The 20,703-nt window shown below is 45.1% G+C and overlaps 1 protein-coding gene across 1 annotated transcript; it reads left to right on the top strand.

Moving 5' to 3' along the window:
- The first annotated feature begins 612 nt into the window (after positions 1-612).
- Positions 613-15,133, top strand: LOC133347064 (adenylosuccinate synthetase isozyme 2-like). The gene is made up of 13 exons (XM_061558971.1): positions 613-924; positions 4,973-5,075; positions 6,057-6,119; positions 6,219-6,269; positions 6,809-6,875; positions 8,068-8,175; positions 8,398-8,479; positions 9,275-9,401; positions 11,920-12,074; positions 12,666-12,790; positions 13,185-13,282; positions 13,404-13,553; positions 14,088-15,133. Exons 1-13 carry the CDS (start codon positions 739-741, stop codon positions 14,138-14,140), a joined length of 1,368 nt encoding a protein of 455 aa, XP_061414955.1. The 5' UTR covers positions 613-738; the 3' UTR covers positions 14,141-15,133.
- The last annotated feature ends 5,570 nt before the right edge of the window (positions 15,134-20,703 follow it).

Raw genomic sequence — 20,703 nt, 5'->3', positions numbered from 1 at the left:
CCCCCACCCCCGCCCCCGCCCCACCCCCGCCCCACCCCAGCCCACCCTCACCCCACCCCCACCCCACCCCTACCCCCACCCCACCCCCACCCCACCCCCACCCCACCCCCACCCCACCCCCACCCCACCCCACCCCCCACCCCACCCCCACCCCACCCCCACCCACCCCACCCTCACCCCACCCCCACCCTACCCCCACCCCCACACCTACCCCCACCCCACCCCTACCCCCACCCCCCCACCCCCACCCCCACCCCCACCCCACCCCCACCCCCCCACCCCGCCCCACCCGCCCACCCCGCCCCCGCCCCCGCCCCACCCCCGCCCCACCCCCACCCCACCGTAACTCCAGCAAATGAGCAGCCCCGATGCGCCCCTTCTACGTCGTGACGTAACCCAACGCGACGCGTTGACGTCACGCCACCGCCCCACGTCCCCGTTGCGCGGTGACGTCGCCCCGTTACGCGGTGACGTCGCGCCGTTGCGCGGTGACGTAGGGAGGGGAAGCGCGGTGACGTAGCGCCGTTGCGCGATGACGTAATACCGTTGCGCGGTGACGTCTCGCCGTTGCGCGGTGACGTAGCGCGGTTGCGCGATGACGTAGGGGGCACCATCGACCCACGTTGGCGCCAAAATAGCAGCACGACGCCGGTGCGGTGGGAGGAAGGAACAGGACACGGGAGGTGACGACCACGACGACGACGACGACGACTTGAAGCGCGCATTTTTACCTCAGCGATGGCGTCAACCGCGGAAAATCGTCTTAACGGCGAACAGGCCACCGACTCTCCGGCGTCCAAGCGGCCCCGTCCCAGCCTGGGCAACAAGATCACGGTGGTGCTGGGCGCGCAGTGGGGCGATGAGGGCAAGGGCAAAGTGGTGGACATGCTGGCCACGACGGCCGACCTCGTGTGCCGCTGTCAAGTGAGTTGTATTTGTGTTCTCTCTCTGTCGTCACCTCGGCCAAAGCTAGACACTTTAAATGCCTACGAACTAACTTACCGAGGGGGGCGAGAGCGGTGACTTGGTTTGGGTTCACTGCCAACATTTGAGGCGGCCGCGATTCGGCGTTCATCGGCGCGTGACGTCTCGCGAGCGCGGGGATTTTTGTTGTTTTTTTGTTAATTTGTCTCGACCTTTAGATTGTGTGCGTTGAGTGCGATGCAGTTTGCCGAGTTGCTTGTTTTTGCCCGCTGGTTTTTTTATTAAAAGATTCGCGCGATTCACGCTCCCCCGTAGCCTAGGCCGCGCCCGAGGGCCCTCGATTAACGCCGCCGCCGCCTCCTCGTCGTCGTCGTCTTCTCGGTCCCGTCTCTCTCCCCTCTCTCGTCGGCACCGATTCCTCTCGGCAGGGCTGTGTGCTCCGTTGTAGGGGCCCCAAATCCGTCCTGGGTTCGTTCGGGGTTTATTTTTAGGAGCCTCCGAGAGCGAAGTTCACCGGCGTTGGGGGTCGGTGTGACCTCCAGCACCGCCGCCACAAGGCCCCCTTCACACCATACAGTGGCGAGGTTATCTCTCATCACCTGCCCGGGTTAACAACATTACCTCCCTGCCCGTGGGGGGGGGGGGGGTTAGCACCGGGTAACCGTGTGATTCGCGAGTATGTGTTAAGAAGCCGTGCAAGGTTGTCGTGGTTAATGTCCTACGCCTTACTACGGTTTAAGCACGTTTTCTAGAACATTCTCTCCGTGGGCGGTGTAACCGGTTAACATGAAGGCCTATGTACGTTTATCACGGGTGAACCATTTACTTTACCATCACCCGATAACCTTCATGGTTCTACGCATAGGCCATCACCTTAACCGCAAACGTTAATATCTTTGCGCGTTTATCGCGATGCTTACTCCGTTGGGTTTATGATTAGCTAACCCGAAGATATTTTGCTCTACAGTTTTACATTAAGTGTATTATTGCAGGAAACTGTAATAAGCACATGCATGTAAAATGTATGTTCTCGAAATGGTATACGTGAAAGAGTTACGCCATAAAACTGCAGTAAAGCGTTGACTTTTACTGCGTCATACTCGGGTGGAGTGTCCGCAAACACCGTTTTGAGTTGCATTGAATTTGGACGGGGTTAATCAAACGCTGCATGTGTAGTATGTGTTCCCTTGGTTATTACAGTAATACATCCAGATTCACTGCAACGCAGTCGTAGGTACAAGGTGTGGTGGATAGATTATTTGCAACCCTGCCACGTTTTATGAAACACTTTGGTCATGCGACAGCCGAGAGCGCATTGACGTTTTGTCCTGACACACAAGCATATGCTTCCCATTAAATGCCAAGCCACGTTAAATGTCACGCGTTAAATTCAAGTGCCGTGAAACATGTATTTTTTCCCTCATTGTATACTTAGAACAATGGAAATAGTTACATCGTATTCCGATAAATTTTGTAGAATCTAAATAATCGTTTTTCAAAAGAGTCATACTCATGAAGTTTGGTCATAACTCGCCCATTTTCTGTATTTCAGTCATGGCAGGAAACCAGTCATTTAAATGTGGCTGAACTCTGGTAGAAAAAAAACAAGTGAGAGCCAGTCTGATCGGGCGTGGGCTTTATTTTAACGCCACCTGATACTCTTAAGAATCCTAAATCTGAAAAGGCCAAAGTCGTGGCCGTGTGTGAACAAACCGCAAGGACCAAGATATTAGGTTGCACCACGCGCCCTTTGGACCAGTGTCCAATCACTGCTGACCAAGTTGGCGAGCTCTTGCAACTTTGAATGGCTGATAACACCCATAAACGACTACATAAAGTACCTTTCTCAGATGCCATCATGCTATTGCCTCCAGATGCGTACGACATGCTGACAGGCATTGCTTCCAGTTGAAACGGGCAAAATGGTTGTGTATGTTCGTGCATTTGTAAAAGACAACACTTTTTATGGAATTGCTTGAGTTGCTTCCCATAAGGAGTTTCATATTTACGTGGTATTTTTAGGTTGTTGCTAAAACCATTGCTGCAAATACGAGTCACGAGGCTTAAACAGCCTTGCCTCTTGTTGGAAATAACCTTTGAAGCAATGACAGTTATAAAATGTAGCTGTTTTTTTACTAACTAAAAATCACGGCTTATCTTCACACGTTTTACAAACGCGAAAGTGCACTTTACATATATTCTATTGTTGTGCTTAAACCCCTGGGTGGGTTTAGAAAACGTTTAGGTCCCATTCTAAGAATTAAAAATAGTGCTTTTACACATGTGTTTTAAAGCAGTGTTGTAAAAACATCCTAGCCTTTGTAAATGTGTTGCTAACTAAATCATTACGGTTCAATCAGCTACAACTTGTTCTTGCTGCTCAAGACTTGAACATTAGTTGCAGAGAACACTGTAAGAAGATTTTCAACAGGTGCATATCACCTACTCTGACATATGGGTCTGAAACATTGACACTGATAGAAAAATAAACAATCGCCGAATGCTGCTCAAATTAACGTAGAGAGATACATGCTTCACATTACACTGAGACAGACGGACACTTTAAACGAGAGCACAAATGCAAATTAGAGACATCCTATTAAACGTAAGTGGGCTTGGGCAAGGCACATCACTAGAACATGTATGCATTTTAAACTTCTTTCGCACCTTACTGAGCCAACCATGCTAACCGTTGGGTCGAGACTGGTGTCAGGTGGATGACCACAGCAGAGATGGAGTGAGATCAGCTCATGCAGAAGCTAGATTGATGGATTCTTAAGATCACAAGAGACAGTGATGACGAGTTGAGACTTCCATCAACAAGTGGCTAGAGCATGGCTGAGCATGTTATAAAGAGCCCATTAAGATCAATACTTTTTCAAAGAAGACTCAGATTTATTCAGGTACAAACAGTAGCAAATGCATAAATTAAACACACAACATCTATCCAAACAATAAACAATGTTAAATAATGCACTATAAAACGAAAATAGCTCCATATATGTTTTTAAATATAATTTCTAAAAACATTTACGTTCATGGTTTCTAAATAATTGTCTTAATAGAATTATATAAAGTGTCCATATGAAAGCAGTCTGGCATATATGTATGTTGAACGTCTTTCGAACCATACATAGCCAAACGTGCTAATCGGCAGGTTTCCATATTTACAATGATTTCTATCCCTGGCTGACCGTAAATGTGTGCAAATATATACAAACTAGCCTTTTGGCCGTAAATATGAAACTTGCAAGCGAAAAACAGACCGCGACGTGATATTTATTTTATCAATTCGTGTGCAATTTGTAAGGCCGCGGTCACACGGACTTATTTCATTTAAAGGTTATAATCCCTTGTTCATCATGATGTCCTTTTTACTTCTATGTCTCAATAGCGTTACGGAGATCACGTGACGTGAGGGTTCTGCCTTTGTCGTGAGGGTTGTAAGTTGACTCTGAGTAGGGGGGAGGAGGCGCCTTGCTCCTCCATGTGGAGTGACGTCACCCGCTAATTAATATTAATGGTGGGGTGTCCATTTGGAAGACGTCACCTCTTCATGAATATTAATGAGGGGGGCTGTTCGATGTGGAGTGACATCACCCGCTCATGATTATTAATGAGGGGGGTACTACATGTGGAGTGACATCACCCGCTCATGATTATTAATGAGGGGGGTACTACATGTGGAGTGACATCACCCGCTCATGATTATTAATGAGGGGGGGGATCCATGTGGAGGACGTCACCTGTTCATGATTATTAATGAGGGGGGCTGGCCGACGTGGAGTGACGTCACGCATGGGACACACAGACATTATTGGCTCATTATAGTAGTAAATGTTTTCGGGCCAATAGAAACATGTAAAATGCTATATATTTTTTTAATTATACATTTGTAAACAATCCGAGTGCTTTTGTCGACCATAAACGTGGACATACAGTACTGTATACTATAATCAACTGTTACGCGGTGCCACACTGCTGCTGTATTTGAACTTGTGAGAGATTTATATGTGACCGGACCCAAACCTCACTGTGCTGCCTGCAGGGAGGAAACAATGCGGGGCACACAGTCGTCGTGGACTCGGTGGAGTACGACTTCCACTTGTTGCCCAGTGGCATCATCAACAGGAATGCCACCTCCTACATAGGTGGGGGCTCAGCACAGTACATATTTTGTTAAAGTTAAGTAAACTTAATATAAAGGATTCCATTAGCATGACCAATAGACCCCCCCCCCAAAGAAATGTGTATTTTGCAAAGTCATTGCCTCTGGAACAAGTGTGTTATTTACTTTAAAGGAAGTACAGTCCTGTGTGGTGGAGAGCATGGTAACCAAACAAACGGCATGGCAACATGATTTTCTTGGTTACTGCTTCTACTCGAGCATATTGACAACAAAATGGGCAGTATAGTAAATTATCATGTGAAATGTATCTAACAATAAATAATGGTCATCCTTTGTAGACTAACAACTGCCATATAAATGTGTAATTTCCACCAATGGCTCAGCACTTGCCATGGAGGTGAGCCCGACCCAATGCTTGCTTTGACAACAAATCCAGGAGGAATATGAAATAACCCTATGCGCTAATTGTGGCCTTTTAAACATATTAGCATTGGCCTTTGTGTGCATTCAGTATATACAAACTATGTCGACAAGTGCGATACAATGGAAAAGCATGTATATTATGGTTTGTTTTGGAAAAGTAGATTTTCAAAGCCATTATTGCTGTAGTAGCATGTGTCTGCCATGCCTTGGCTGCCAAAGAATTGTATCACGTGTATTTTATATTTTGAAACACAACCAGCCTTTGCACTTGATATGGTGTAGAATTACCAGCTGTCAGGAGGGGAGTGGCAGGAAAATTAAGAGGGACTGGCCAATCTGCTTGCAGTAACGAGTTATCTCCTGACACTGAAAATTATTAACCTTTGGATGCTTTATTGCCACAGTTTCACATGTCATAATCATTCTCCACTTTCATCTATATGAGGTGTCTTGTGGATGTTATGACATTCTTCTCTGTGGATGCCAACTGCCCCTTGCATTTGTTTTAAAGCTTTTTTTGTGAAAGGAAAGCAAAGTGTGTGACGCTATCAAACAGCTTTTTTATTTTCCATTTGTTCAGGAAATGGTGTTGTCATCCATCTCCCTGGCTTGTTTGAAGAGGCAGAGAAAAATGAGAAAAAAGGTAAAGTGCAAGCATTGACGGGTATTCACCAGAATGAAGTGAATATCACTGAATATTGCTCTCATAATTGTTTTGTGCTCTTACTTTCTCTCTGATCAGGTCTCAAAGACTGGGATAAAAGGCTTGTCATTTCGGACAGGGCCCACATTGGTAAGTAGGGATATTTATATATGCATATCCTGTAGTTGCACATTTCATTGCATTGCAACTTTCGCAGCGGTCACGATAACGATGACCTGCAGATTGACGTGAATACTTTTCCAAGAAACGTCACATATTCAGATCTTTAAATGACGAGAAAACCCATTTCAACAAGTCTCCCGCTTGCATTAATTTTTCTATGGTTATGAGTTATCTCATCATTTACAGATTTCTATGTATTGCAAGTGCTAATATGGTCCTTCCATTTTTCGGCTTTCCCAGAGACATATATGGCAGCAGCGAACATTTATGCTAGTACTGTACTGATGAGTCCCAATGAGGACGAAACCCGTCTGTTTAGATGGCCATGTTTTCTCAAGTCTTTTTAGTTGGTGGTCTAAATGACAAAATGGCAACACATTAATTTATATTTAACTTGTGCTCCGGATAAAGGTTTAGTACATGCAATGCACACCTCTATGCATTTTTAAAAGCTATTAGATAACCATGAATGTGACGCCTTGCACTGTTCCTTCTTGTTTTGACAGTGTTTGATTTTCACCAGGATGTGGATGGCCTACAGGAAGTACAACGCCAATCGGAGGCTGGAAAAAAGTGAGATTTGGTGGGAGAGGAACTTTGCGAACAAAGTCGTGCAATGTTTGGTTTGAAAACAGAAAAAAAAGATCCAATTTTATTTTTGCATATTCACTGACGCAAAGCACGTAATCATCAGCTGCTGAAATATTGTTTCCTACGCTTCATGAAATAGTAGCCACAGCTATTATTTGCATAAATATATTTTTAAAAACTATCTGCAATACTGATTAGGTTAAGACAACGTAATTTGGCAGTGGTGCATAATCACAAATAACAAGTCAATCACACTGCCTTAAAAGGAATTTTTTTTGTGAAACATAATGAGCAACTTAAAGCTTTCGTGACTGCAGGAATTCATATTCTATCTACGTGGCTTTACCAAAAGACCCAAATAATGTAATAAGCAACGTTTCCGGCAATGCAGTTTGTGTGCGATGAAATAGGGCCATTTCCTAAAACATCAGCTATTGTATATTTTTCCTCTTTAAGGCAGTGTTATTGATGATTGTGAATTTCTTTATTAACATGGTTATTGCTTTCTAGCCTGTAAGAATTTGTAATATGGAGCAATTTGGCCCGTATGTTTGAACTTTTTTCGCGCACCGTATGTTGTAAACATTTCACTTATGGGATCGGCGCACTAGCAGACCTTTTTTACGGCTGATTTGTGCATCGGGACAATTTCACTAAAAGGATCTTGCATAATGAGAATAACAGTCAAAATTATCTGTCATAATTCTTTGTATCGTGCACTCAATTGCCCATATAGCAGCATTCTGACTTATGTGCAGTTCAGTTTCATGAATCAGACGGCTCTACATATATTTTCCACTAGGTGGCGTGAGTTCATTACAATTATATTCTTTAAACAGGAGTGAAATCGTTTAATTAAATGTTTTTTATAAGTAGTACCACACTAATCTGAGGCTAATGGAAATAACTACACTCATTGATACCATTGTGTTGAAAAAGTAAGTTTCAAAAGTGAGTGTGCACACCGTTTCTCAAAATAATTTTATCAAGCCATTATCATATCTAGCAAAAAAAAAGTGGTAACTCTACGTTTCGTTATGAGCTTGTACTTGGCTACATTTTAGAGTGGTTGCGGTTGATGAAATGTGTGGCTCTGCTGTGATCATTATAGCCTGTTGTGTGCCTGTGCTTGTGGTGCTGTATATTAATGCCAGCTTTGGCTCCCCGCTCTCAGCCTGGGCACCACCAAAAAAGGCATCGGGCCAGTGTACTCGGCCAAGGCTTCCCGCAGCGGCCTTCGCATCTGTGATCTTCTGGCAGATTTTACTTATTTTTCTGAACGGTGAGTTCTTCATTAACGGCCCGTCCCACAATGCTAAGACTGCGCGATTGTGGTGGAAAAATGGCCCTGATGTGCGAATCAAGTTTTTCGATTCCATTGTGTTTTGTTCAACGGCTAATTTCTTGAAACTATATTTTAAAGTGGTCAAATTAAATAAGTTTACAGTTTTCTCTGATTGCTTTGTGCTTCGCTGTTCCTATTAATTATGTATTTGCTGTGTAGGTTTAAGGGCCTGGCACGGCACTACCAGACAATGTACCCTTCTCTGCAAATAGACACAGAGGACCAGCTGAAGAAGCTCAAGGTGTGCCTAGCAGTTTTCCATTAATTCATTGTTTGGGGATTATTGTGGAATTCAAAATCATGGTGAAGCAGTATTTTTAACCTCACTGTTAATACATTTGCATGTGGTTGGCACAAAAATGTCCTTCAAAATGAAAATTTGCTGTTGCACAAAAGGCTCATTATGGCAGAAGATGATGTGGATATTCTCTTGTTTAAGAGCAAATTCAGTGATGTGCGGGAACAGTGAGCCGATATAAAAGGCTAAGTCATGATGCAAATTGTATTCCTTATGAAAAGAACACTTCACAATTGAAGCACGCCATTTTAAGCCCTCATTTTTGTTATCCCGGCTGTCCAAATTTCCTGCAATGTGCCTGATCTCATCTGATCTCAGAAGCTCAGCTTGGATAATGTTTGGATGGGTGACCACCATGGCTAAAACAGATATAATAGGCTGTGAGGCTATGTGGTGGATAGCAGAGCAGAACAATACATTGTCGTACTGTACTTATATGCTCCCATGTATGTGGTCCCTGCATTCAACTCGCACTGACCAGTTTGGCCTACGCAGCATAGACAGTGCCTAGCACATCAGTGGGGATAGACTATAAAACTAAAGGGTTTTTTTTTCCCCCAGGTAAGGCCCACTGAGCTATATAGCTCGTTTTCAGAAGCCACTGGCCTCAAATGGTTGCCCAATGAAGTGGCTTATCACGTGGACATTTATTGCAGACAAATACTCTTAAACACATGTTTCAAACAAAAAATGGCTATAAATATTACCGGCCCAGTTGCTAATTGTTTCCATGCACAGGTGTATGCGGACCGCATCCGGCCCATGGTGAAAGATGGGGTGTACTTTATGTATGAAGCACTGCACGGAGAGCCCAAGAAGATCCTGGTGGAGGGCGCCAATGCTGCCCTTCTCGACATTGACTTTGGTATGGGAATGGGACTTCGGAGGCGGAATTCCCCTCCATAGCTCTTCAGCTGCATCTCGACAGCTTACAAAAACATTTCCATAAATACTGCAGTATTTATTAACCAGGTTAAATAGATTGCATATTTTTTCCCCCTAAAGTTTATCCCAATAGCGCTATTGGTGTAATGTCATGAGGCAAAGGATCCATTCGGATCCCGCATAGAGCAGTGAGCTCTCTGTCTTGGATAATGGTCCACCAAAGCGGATACCACCGTGCCACCTTTACGATCTGGTTCATGAGGAGACCATCCACCTACTACTTAAGAAATGGTCTAGTCACAATGGGATGCCTGGATTCGAACCCAGGTTCTCAGAAGTAATGGCTCCGCTCTCTGGTCTATATGTTTAAATTATGACTTAGTCTATTGCACATTATGTCACAGGTTCAGTATTAATTTCAGAGTGTTTTGCTGTAGTTTAAAATGCTATATTTTTCTATTGTACATTTATTTTTGGGTTCTTTCATTCTTCGGAGACAGGGAAAAAATGCTTCTTGATGTTCAGAATTCCAGCTTGCGATATATTTGCACCTTACTGGTGTGCATCTCAGTTTTCCCAGGTTAGTGATGAAAGTGAGGCACACGTACGTAAGAGAGCACATTAGAAGGCGGTTTCTTGTTCTGTACAGTCATGACATTTTACTGGCAGCGTTGTAAATCACCACACTCCTGTTTGAGCTGTCACTGTCTCAGCAGCTGCTGAGCGCCTATGAGTCTGTGTTACAGCCAGGAAACTGCAGGGAGTGCTGTGGTGGGCTGAAGCTCAGAAGATTAAATGTTTTAGCAGGGCAGTTCTCGGTGGGATGCAATCCTAGCCACTGCTGTAACCTTATGCTTGAGCGGCGGAGCGTTGTGAATCGGTCAAGGGCTGCTGCAGTAGCAGCAGCGAGGCGTTGTTTTGCACGATGGTGTGCTAACATTAGGCCAAGTGTCCGTGGGAGTGGATTAGGAGGGCACACGACTGATTGGCAGGGAACATGGTTCTGACCTTCCAGCTTCTAGGGTTTCACTCGGATTCTGGTCCCTGCTGGAACATCCACATCTGGCCAAAACAAGCCATGAACTTTTAAAAGGCATTAGGCCATCAAATAAAAACACCCATTGCGGTATATTTAAGCATTATGCAACACTGTTAACTGCAGATAAAGAGAGATGCACTGTTTTCACATTGCCCTTAAGACCTTTGGACAAAGGGAATTAAAGTTCAGGAATTTTTGTTCAGATAAATGTAAGCTAGTAGCTATGTATAAGTGAAAACAATTTATGAGCTGGTCAGAGCAGCAGGCACCCTTTAGCGAACAAAACTTGAAGAGATTTCCACAACAGCAAGTTAGAAAGTTCTGCGGTACATGAAACAGAAAATTACCACTTGGAGTGAACATTAAGGGCCATTTTACAATGGCATTTGCATCACACCTCCCTTCGACGGACTGTTTATATGCATGTGCTCTAGCAGGCTGTTAGGAATTAGGAATTTTATGGGTGTCGTGGGTTCTCTTGAATGTGAAACCAACCGGAGATTTTCATAAAGGACCACGTAGCTTAATGATGCCGGTAAAGATGGCTGCATTATAAAGTTTTTCTCCAGACAATATGGGCCAAACAATGCTCGCTTAACAGCACAGTGCATTATTAGAGGCCTGCATGCATCGCTTTACTTAAATGCGAGCCACGGATACGAAACAATTTAAAAGAACTTAAAATGTATTACACACACTTATCAACATGTTCACATAGGTTATGATGCCTTCGTGCATTTAAACTTTTGTTTACGTTTAAAAAAATAAAATAACCAACTCTCAAAGCTTTTTGTAATGTAATATACAACTGTGTCGGACAGCAATCTTATTTCATCCAGTTGCATGACTTCATGAAAGAGTACCATCAATATCTAAAGTCTGGTGGACATTCTTGAGATGTTGATGATGAAAAAAACAATGATGGCTGTGCGTGTTCATTTTGACAATCATCGGCAGGGTATTTATACACAAGTTTATTTACACCACTGTCAACGGCTATGCCGAATTCCAGTGATGTTTATATACTACTTTTGTACCACAATGTTGGTTGCCTCTGAATTGTCAACAAAAACCTGAGTCTCATTATATTTAGACAATTATTGGCGTTAAGCACAAGCGCTGTAAGTACCATCAGGGTAAAACTAGGCCACTGGGAAACCGGGTTAGCTAGCCCAGAAATTGCACTGCTTCGCACTTGGTTCAACTTAGCTTCAGTCTGCTGGCAGCTGATTTAAGTGGTGCATGGTGTGTAACGTCTTAACTCCAGGATGGTCTAATCATGCAATGTTACGGTTGCCCAGTCCAACCCTTATTAGCCTCGCTTCGAAATGATGTAGTCAGTACAATTTTTTTTGACAAACCTACAACTTATTTTGAGGTATGCGGTTTCAGTGGTGAAATAAGAAAGAAAAGCGTTTTCCTTGTTCAACCCTGTGTTCCATTCCCACGGACGTTACAGGCACGTACCCCTTCGTGACATCATCCAACTGCACGGTAGGCGGCGTGCTCACGGGGCTCGGCGTGCCGCCCCAGAACGTGGGCGAGGTCTACGGCGTGGTGAAGGCTTACACCACCCGCGTCGGCGTTGGCGCATTCCCCACCGAGCAGACAAATGTAAGCGCTTCCCACTCATTTTGGCAACGCCGCTCCCGTCTCCTGCCTCCTCCCCGCGTCGTGTGCATCTGGTTGTTTTTGAGTCACAACGGGACACTGGGTTCATTAAACGAAATGCCTTTAAAATGTATATATTTACAAGAGTTTAAGCATGTGAACGCATTACATGCATAGCTTTATAAGTGAAAGCCCAATGAGGCAATAGTCCCTTAAAGGGGCAACCTCGTATGGATGCAAAGAATGTGCAGTCCAATATTTCTCGGCGCAGAAAAAGATACCCTTGCAAGAACAACCTCGGCACATAAAAAAGTAAAGACATTTTCATCGTAATGTAAATGTAGCATATGCATGCAAGACTAAGCATACGTGTACCCTTCAGCTATACGTTTTACACAAATACATTGGAAAGGTTCAGTGATCTGATGTAACACCAGCTGCGCTGAACCATCCGGCCGCCCTCGCAACACAAAGTCAATAATTTTTTACATGGAGAAGTTGCTGATGTAAGTTTCCTTCATTATGAAAGGAAGGGACTTGAAGTCAAGGTTGGGTTGCTGCTTTTCATTGTTTTTGTTTGTGCTGGGCTCGCAGGACGTGGGCGAGTTGCTGCAGACGCGCGGCCGGGAGGTTGGCGTGACAACGGGTAGAAAGCGACGCTGCGGCTGGCTGGACCTGGTGCTCCTGCGCTATGCCCACATGATCAACGGCTTTACCGCGTAAGGGATGCACCCGAGCGTGACCCGAGGCCTCGCTCGTGCTGTCTGCGAGCAATGCTACCATGCAGCAGCAGCCAAGCCAAAGTCTATGGAATGGGGGGGGGGGCGGTGGAGGGCGGGGCTGAGAAAAGATGGGCAGACGGAAATCAATCAATAGTTGAAGTTATGAGGCTGAATTAAATTTGAGATTGAATATTTTTTTGTTTATTGTTTATGCAATACAAGGTGATTCATGAATTAGTTATGCCTCTTGAGCTAGAAAGCAATCCTTAGCTGCCTATTAACCTTTGTAATTGTGTCATTTCACGTGAAATTATGTTTAATATTTCTTTCAGCCGATGGGCTTGAGGTGGTGTGTAACACTCGCATTGCCTGCACTACTCTTTCCTACCAGGCTGGCTCTGACCAAGCTGGATATCCTGGATGTTTTCAGCGAAATTAAAGTCGGCATCTCATACAAAATTGACGATAAACCCATTCCTTATTTCCCTGGTAAGTAAATTCTGCCGCTGACACTGCCTGTTGGACAAAAATATCACAGATTCTGACCACTGCCCTCTTCGAGTGCAGTACGAGCTCTTGACTCATTGCAAACACGGTCGTGTCCGAGCAGCCAACCAGGAGGTGTTAAACAAGGTGGAGGTGGAGTACAAGACGCTGCCGGGCTGGAACACGTCTACAGCGGACGCACGCACCTTCGAGGAGCTCCCGGCGGCCGCCCAGAGCTACGTGCGATTCATCGAGAACCAGCTCAGCGTGCCCAGTGAGCCCTCCGCCCGCTACTGCATCGTCCCTCTGGCATTGTTGTCTTAGGCCACATTTTACCCGCAAACGATTAGCATTGCATTTATTGCTCGTATTACAGGCTTAATTTAACCACGTAACGATTTTCTTTTCCACTTGTGCGGTAATTGGCATGTGTGGTCAGTGAGTGGTGTACAAGGGGAACTGAATGCCACATGAGGCTGCTCATGTGGTATGTACGCACAATGATGATTGTTTAACGTACATTAAACTGGTAGTTAAAAATCCCTGTGCCGTTATTCACATAAGGCAATTTCAAACCAGGTTCACTGTACATTGTGTAAGGTTAAAAAAGATTAATCTGAATGCAAAATGGATTTCCACAACGTGGGCTGGAAGTCACTGCAAACATGACCTCACCGTTAGATCTCCACCGTCACTGAATGAGAAATTAAATTTGTGATGCACGTGCTACGTAATGGCAGTAGGCTGACATCGCGGTGTGCTGACATCGCGGTGTGCTGATTGCTGTTTGTGATGTTGTGTTGTGCAGTTAAATGGATCGGCGTGGGGAAGGCGAGGGAGTCGATGATCCGTCTGTTCTGAGGAGGTGGCGCTGCAAGCTGCTCCGTGCAGATGCGTGCAGCTGGTTGTAGCTGGGACACGCGGTGCAGCCACGGTGCAGCGAATGGTGGTCGGGTTGGCCAGCAATGCATGCGACTGCACGTCTTCACATTTACAGGTGTTGACAGAGCATTGAGGAGTTTAACGCTTGGGTTTTTGCATTTGTTGCTGTACAGTGATGTTAATACGATGTCAACGTTGTGATTTCAATCGTGGCTGCATTTGCAGTGTGCCTAAATAATACTGGCTACAGAGATGTGGACATTTTGCTATTATGCTGCTACATTTTAGTCAAAATGTTTTAAACGCACAAGGAAATTTCGGAAGTAAATTAACACGTAATCCCTTAAGTTGTAAATGAAAAATGCCTTTTAGTTTTAAAGTTAAATTTTAATCCTGTACAGTTTCTCTTTGTCAATATTTTGCCAGTCTATATAAAGCCAAGTCTTGAAGTGGGTGGTTCTTGCCTTACGTGACTTTAATGCTTCAAGATCTTATTATGTCCAAGCTTGCATTTGCAGACATTTGTATTCATGCAGCAAAATAGATTTTTGTTTAACCAAGAAGGAAATATAGCACTTGCGGTTGTAAGTTATATCATACATAAACTTCAGCAATTCATCAGTTGCTAAATGCCATCTATGTGTTTGTAAACATACTGTTTGCGGGACTTTAAAAAACACCATAAAGTACACTGCTTGTTTTGGGACCAGGCCCTTCAGACCTTGACAGTCCTGCATTTCTCACTCACTGCTGTATTTGTTAAAATTGTGTTACCTTGCACATTGATGCAGCAACTAACATTTGTGCGCTTGTAAATTTTTTCAAACTTTTCCTCATTAATGAGCAAGTTTTTTGATCACAGGTAACTTGGAGGCATTGGTGGTGATCTGTATTGTTTGGCTTGAGTGGTGACACCTGTAGCACTGGGAATGAATTATACCTGAACAGTAAAACGTTTGTGCTCTTCCTTTATTTGCTGTCTTGACACATGATGGTCTTGATTTGTGTTCTATTATGCTGCATCCCGTAATCTTGCTGCAGGGGAGCGACATTCTCATTCAATGTGGTTAAGGGACAGGGCCATTAATTTTGCAATTTTTACTCTTTGAAGTGTAAAGCACTTGCTGGAATATCTTGCACCAAGGGCTCTTTATTTTAGTCATAGCTCACCAAAGTTATAGGAAGCATGAGGAAAACCGTCATTTCATTGCTGTGAAATGGCTGCAATTCTACGTGAAATGAAGCACGCCCTGAAATTACAATGGATTGACAAACCGGTCTGTAGCACAACATGTCCTGGCCCATGCTGCCCCGTCTGTATAGCCCGAACAACTTCTACAAAGCAAAGTTTTTGAGTGCACTGGCATATTGGAATTGTATTATACAGCTTTGGCTCGGAGAACCTTTTTTATTCAGATGTTTTATATGACACATCTATTAAGCTCCACGAAGAAATAAATCTTGCGTGGAAAAATTGCATAATTCTAATACCTGTAGTCATAGCTATGTTTTTCGATGCCTATAAATGTTTCCTCGTTCCGTTTGTTCTGGGGTAAGAGAAGCACCCAGGTTGGAAACGGCTGACTCGCAGACAGGCCAGTAAATACTGGTAGGATGCCAAAACAAGTTGACTTTTTTTTACCAAGCATTTGACGAATTGCCAGGTTGCTCTTGAATTTCACCTGTGGTAGCATGGCCACTGCACATGCGGGTGTGGGGGCGGGGGAACGACAGGTTGATAGCTGTGGAGTTGGGCTGACCCGGTGGTAGCATTCGTACGAAGGTGAAGATTTTAATCGCCGATCTTCAGCCTAATGAAGACCTTTTTAAAGAGCCCACCATTCACTTTCAATTAAAGATGTCAACGGGGCCAAAACCATCGATGCCGCCACACTTCGAAAACGCTTTCTACTCCTTTATTACAAGGCCCGCGGGCCACTAGTAACCCCTGCTGGCCTTACTACCGCCCTGACGTGCGGTCCCCGACGACACGTGTGAAAACACCCCCTCCATCATCCATCGTGCTGTCACAAACCCAATGGTTTCAAATGTGACGGCTCTCGCACTGATGTCTTATGGGCGAAAGTGGCCCCTCCTATGAAAATTTGTGAAGAACTGCTCTGACGAAGTCCGCAGCTGGTGCACAGTGGGCACATGACCTCCACGATGCACCCCATCAGGAGTGTATCACACCGTCTAGTTTTCGGTCTACCCCTCGGTTGCCTGACTCGAACACCATTCCAATGTAACTTACCTTTCAGTTTCAATTGATATCCTCTTAAAGTGACCAAGATTCTTCGGAAATTAATGTTAAAGAAAATCCCCCAAAAAGAATATGTTTTTGCCTTGTAGATGTTCATATACGTACCGAAGCCATGTCCTGTGTAGTTCTAAGCTTCATTAATGATTTAAAAAATAATGTTAGTTGGGCCAGGCACTGAGGTGATGTCACTCACAATGCCAATATAGTTATCACCTCACGTAAGAGTGCTGTGATGAAGTGCTTGACCGTGATTTTTGACACAAATTGGATAAGAGGTGCTTGTTTTGGGTGTGTCTTGCCTTTAATAGATCAACAACGGGGTTGTATTCCAATGTAAGCACGACCTCCAATGTGTCCTATTGCATTTAGTATATTGATCCGGAAAAAACACGTGGGTTTGAGTTTCTGATTTACGTTATAGGGAAAAAAAATACAATATACTACAGATAGTGCTTTAATAGATTTGTATGGACGTTAAGATGTGTTCTGCTCAAATCAATGGATATTTTCATACGCAACAAATCAATGGGGCTTCATATCTTCTTATTGCCGAAATTCCAGCGATTCAATCGTCACCGTTCAACTCCAATCCATCTCACGTTTGGCCAGCAAATCGAATCTGCGTGTCACACATCAATCGGGCGCGCGTGTGTGTGTGTAATACGCCACTTTCATCGTCGTCAATTTATTATGTAAACATTTGCAGCACGGGTTTCGATGCACAACCTTCAAAAACAAGTTTGCATCAATTGTGAAGCACTGAAATATTTGACAAGATAACGACAAAAAAAGTTCGACCTAAACACCACGACGGCACACGTGATTACTGTAAAACCACATCAACGCAAGAGGATGTGGGAGCTCATTGTATCGTGGCTAAAGCCGTCGATGTTTTCCACACATCACCAACACTTCTACCCTCTGGCAAATCCCGCGGATGCTACACGGGAAACACGCGACACGTAAACAGAGGCTGCCCTCACAAGTGTCTCACCATCTGCGCTTTGGCGTTACCCCGTTGGTTTTTGCCGGGCTCGTGCGAGACCGCAGTAATGCCTCTGTCGGCAATCGGCCGCCCTTCATCCTGTGCACGCAATGTCCCTCCCTACCCACAACGCAGTTGTTTTTTTTTTTAGAAACCCGAATCGTTTCCATAGTTGCCGTGGCACGCGCGTTGTATTTATCTCATTGTGCCCGCGCCTGATTCTCAGCCGATCACGCTGACCCAGGTTGAGAACGCGCGCGCGTGCAAACGGCGCTCCGTGACTTTGAAGATCGCCTGCCGGGCCGAGTCGGGTACTCACGCGGCACGGATCCCGTTGCGCGAAACTTGGAGCGGTCGCTGAGTGCGCGCCCATCAAAATGCCAGCCGCGGTTTCCCTGCGTTCTCACCCCCCCCCCACTCCTCCCACGCCGCTCTCTAAGCTCGCACCTTTAATCCCTTAGGACAGAAAGAACGTTCAGTGCTGCTTCGCAAGAGGTCTTCATGTGTAACCCTTCCTCGCGAACCGAAATGTGCGCACTTAATATTAATACGCTCCCCGTTGTGGCCATTTCTTCGTTTCACGGCGGCCAGGATCATGGTCCGCCGTGAGCGCGTTTGCTTCATGTGATGGGTTATTTTTTTTTTGTAAGAAGGGATCATTTACGGACGGTGATTTTCTTGTCGATGGCTCCAACGAACATTCAACGCAGTCGCGTAAATTTGCATGTGAATGTCAATCCATTCGGCCTTGATGTACAACACCCTGTTTAATATATTCGCGTTGTTTAAATCTCTTTAATCGAGTGCAGGTGCGTGTATGACCGCCATCACAAACGTTTTCTGCCACAACTCTAGGTATAGCGCCATTAAAACGGCAACATGGCTATATGTGTACAGTTTATATATCTGCCCCAAGAGGGAGGGAACAACTCACAGACTGCAGCGAATCCACGCGTTTGGTGGTAACGTCGATTACGGCAAGTCATCGCCGAGCGCGTGCTCGCTATAACGCGGTTCTTCCATTGGGGAGCACTTTCAGCACAACGCGAAACGCGCCCGTTACAACGCTGACCGCGCCCGTTATAACGCGGGTTCTGAGCAGTCGATGACGGAACTGTTCTTGAGCAGCGTGGCTGAGCGATGCAGGACGCGGGGTGATACAATAACGCGGTGGCGTACCCTCCGTTATTTGTTCCACCATCTTACCGTGTGCGCGCGTGCCTCGTATCTCGCCAAACTTTATCGTTACATTATTTACGGGCAATGTTTTCGCTTAACGCGTTATTCGCTCAACGTGGCACTTTTCAGGAACGCATCTACCGCGTTCAACGAGGGCTTACCGTATTTATGAAGGAAATCCTCTCCGCGTCTCGAGGGTCTTTCTATAGGAGGGTCCTACATTTCAATGTTTGGCCAGTGACTTTTTTTGGGCGTATGGAAATACAACTGAAACGCCCAGAGAGAACGCACCAAACACAGTCGGGCTGAACGATTAATCGATTTCAAATCGAAATCGCAATTTGAGACAATGCGATTAGCAAAAAGCAAAGGCTGCGATTTGAAAAGTCCTTTAACTTTATTATTGGAATTGTATTATTTATTATTATAACTTTATTTAACTTAACAATTGTTCTATGTTTGTTCTATTTCAATTAAAATATTTTTATAAATACATGTAGGAAGCAATTCATATATTTTAAGTTCTCACCCTTGCATTAGAATATATAGAGCAGTTCATATTTGTTTGGTATGTGGTAATGCTCCATCACATGTTTTAAATCTATTACACAGTGAAGCTTGACTTAAAAAATTTTCATCGCAAATCAAATTGCAATCGCAATATCTGGTCATAAAAATCGCAATTAGATATTTCCCCCAAATCGTTCAGCCCTGATACACAGCAGCACAAAGCGATAACACTCAAAAGACGTCCGCACACACGTGTTCACGAACACACTTGCTGTACTACCCCACAGCCCGGCAGCTTTAATGCTTTAAAACGTGACCAGCGCTCCACCAGCCCTCGGACTCCAATGCGTCGCATCGCAGGCGTGAAGAACCGCGCTAAGAGAGTTTCCGAGTGTGTGCGGCTGTGAACTTCTATTATCCGTGGGCCTCAAATAGAATTCTCGCTTCCGCGCTGTGGGTTTTTTTAAAAAATCCTTTATATTAAGTTCACTTGCTTGCTTGCGCGCTTACGACCGTGCAAATCTTTCGGTCGTTTTTAAATCCTTTATATTAAGTTCACTTGCTTGCTTGCTTGCGCGCTTACGACCATGCAAATCTTTCGATCGTTTTTTAACCCACTTCCCGTGATCCAATCGAGCTGACATTTTGCACACAGACTCGTTGTGCGTGATATTTTCGTGAAAATATTTTCCAAAATTTTACACTTTCTAGGATTTTTTTTTATATTTAATTACCAATTGCTTAATGGTGGCAGGCAATCATCTGACCCATAGGTGGCAGCCATCTCAAGCCAGAGGACGAGAGGACTCTAGCCGCCCGTTTCAAAGACCAATGTGGGCTGGGTTGTGGCCCATTGAACACGCATATAAAGGATTTATAGTGAAAAACTTTGTTTTTACGGGTTAATTTTTTCTTCTTTTGTTGTGCCCGGGGCAATCCCTCTCATTGGCGGTGGTCGCCGTTGCTGTCTGCTAGGCCAGCCGTCTGAAACCTGCGGCTCCGCAGACGCACGCGTCTCTTTAAGGGACTGCTTCGTGACTTTATTAAAGGACCACCCTTCTCTTATTCACATTGCATTGCGGCTCTTGAAATAGTGAGGGTGTTTTTTTCTTCAGAATTCCAAAAGAAATGCCTCTTTAACGACACATTTATCTTTACGCAATCTAACCCCCCCCCCCCCCCATTGATTATTGATAATGGCTCTTATCGTTATTTTGGTTGTCGGACATTGTGCTGGACTGGCGTGAACGACCTCTCCTTGATGGGCTTGCCCACGAGGTGGCGTCAAACCGATGCCCTTCGAAGCTCGCCTCCAGATCGCGGCCGCTTTGTGAGGCCCCCCACCCACCCACCCACCACTGTCTCCGGCAGGAATTCCATGGACCTCCCCGTGGCCCCGTAGGGAGTCGGGGAGGGCTTGTTAGCTTGGGTCCGGCGTGCGCAAACCAGTCGTGCGCGTGCCATGAAGAAGAGTCATTGCTCGAAACGTCGCCGATTATATTGTTTTCTGTTAAGGCGGTGTTCATTGAAAGGGGGGGGAGGGGGAAACCCAACCACACGCCTCTGTTGTCCATGATGGAGGTTTTTCGCGTTCGATCGCGTACA

This window comes from Lethenteron reissneri, chromosome 25 (assembly GCF_015708825.2).
Source record: "Lethenteron reissneri isolate LAM-NWPU_2019-01 chromosome 25, ASM1570882v1, whole genome shotgun sequence".
Classification (NCBI taxonomy): Eukaryota; Metazoa; Chordata; class Hyperoartia; order Petromyzontiformes; family Petromyzontidae; genus Lethenteron; species Lethenteron reissneri.
Note: the sequence above shows the minus strand (reverse complement) of the source record. Positions and strands in the feature narration are given on the sequence as shown.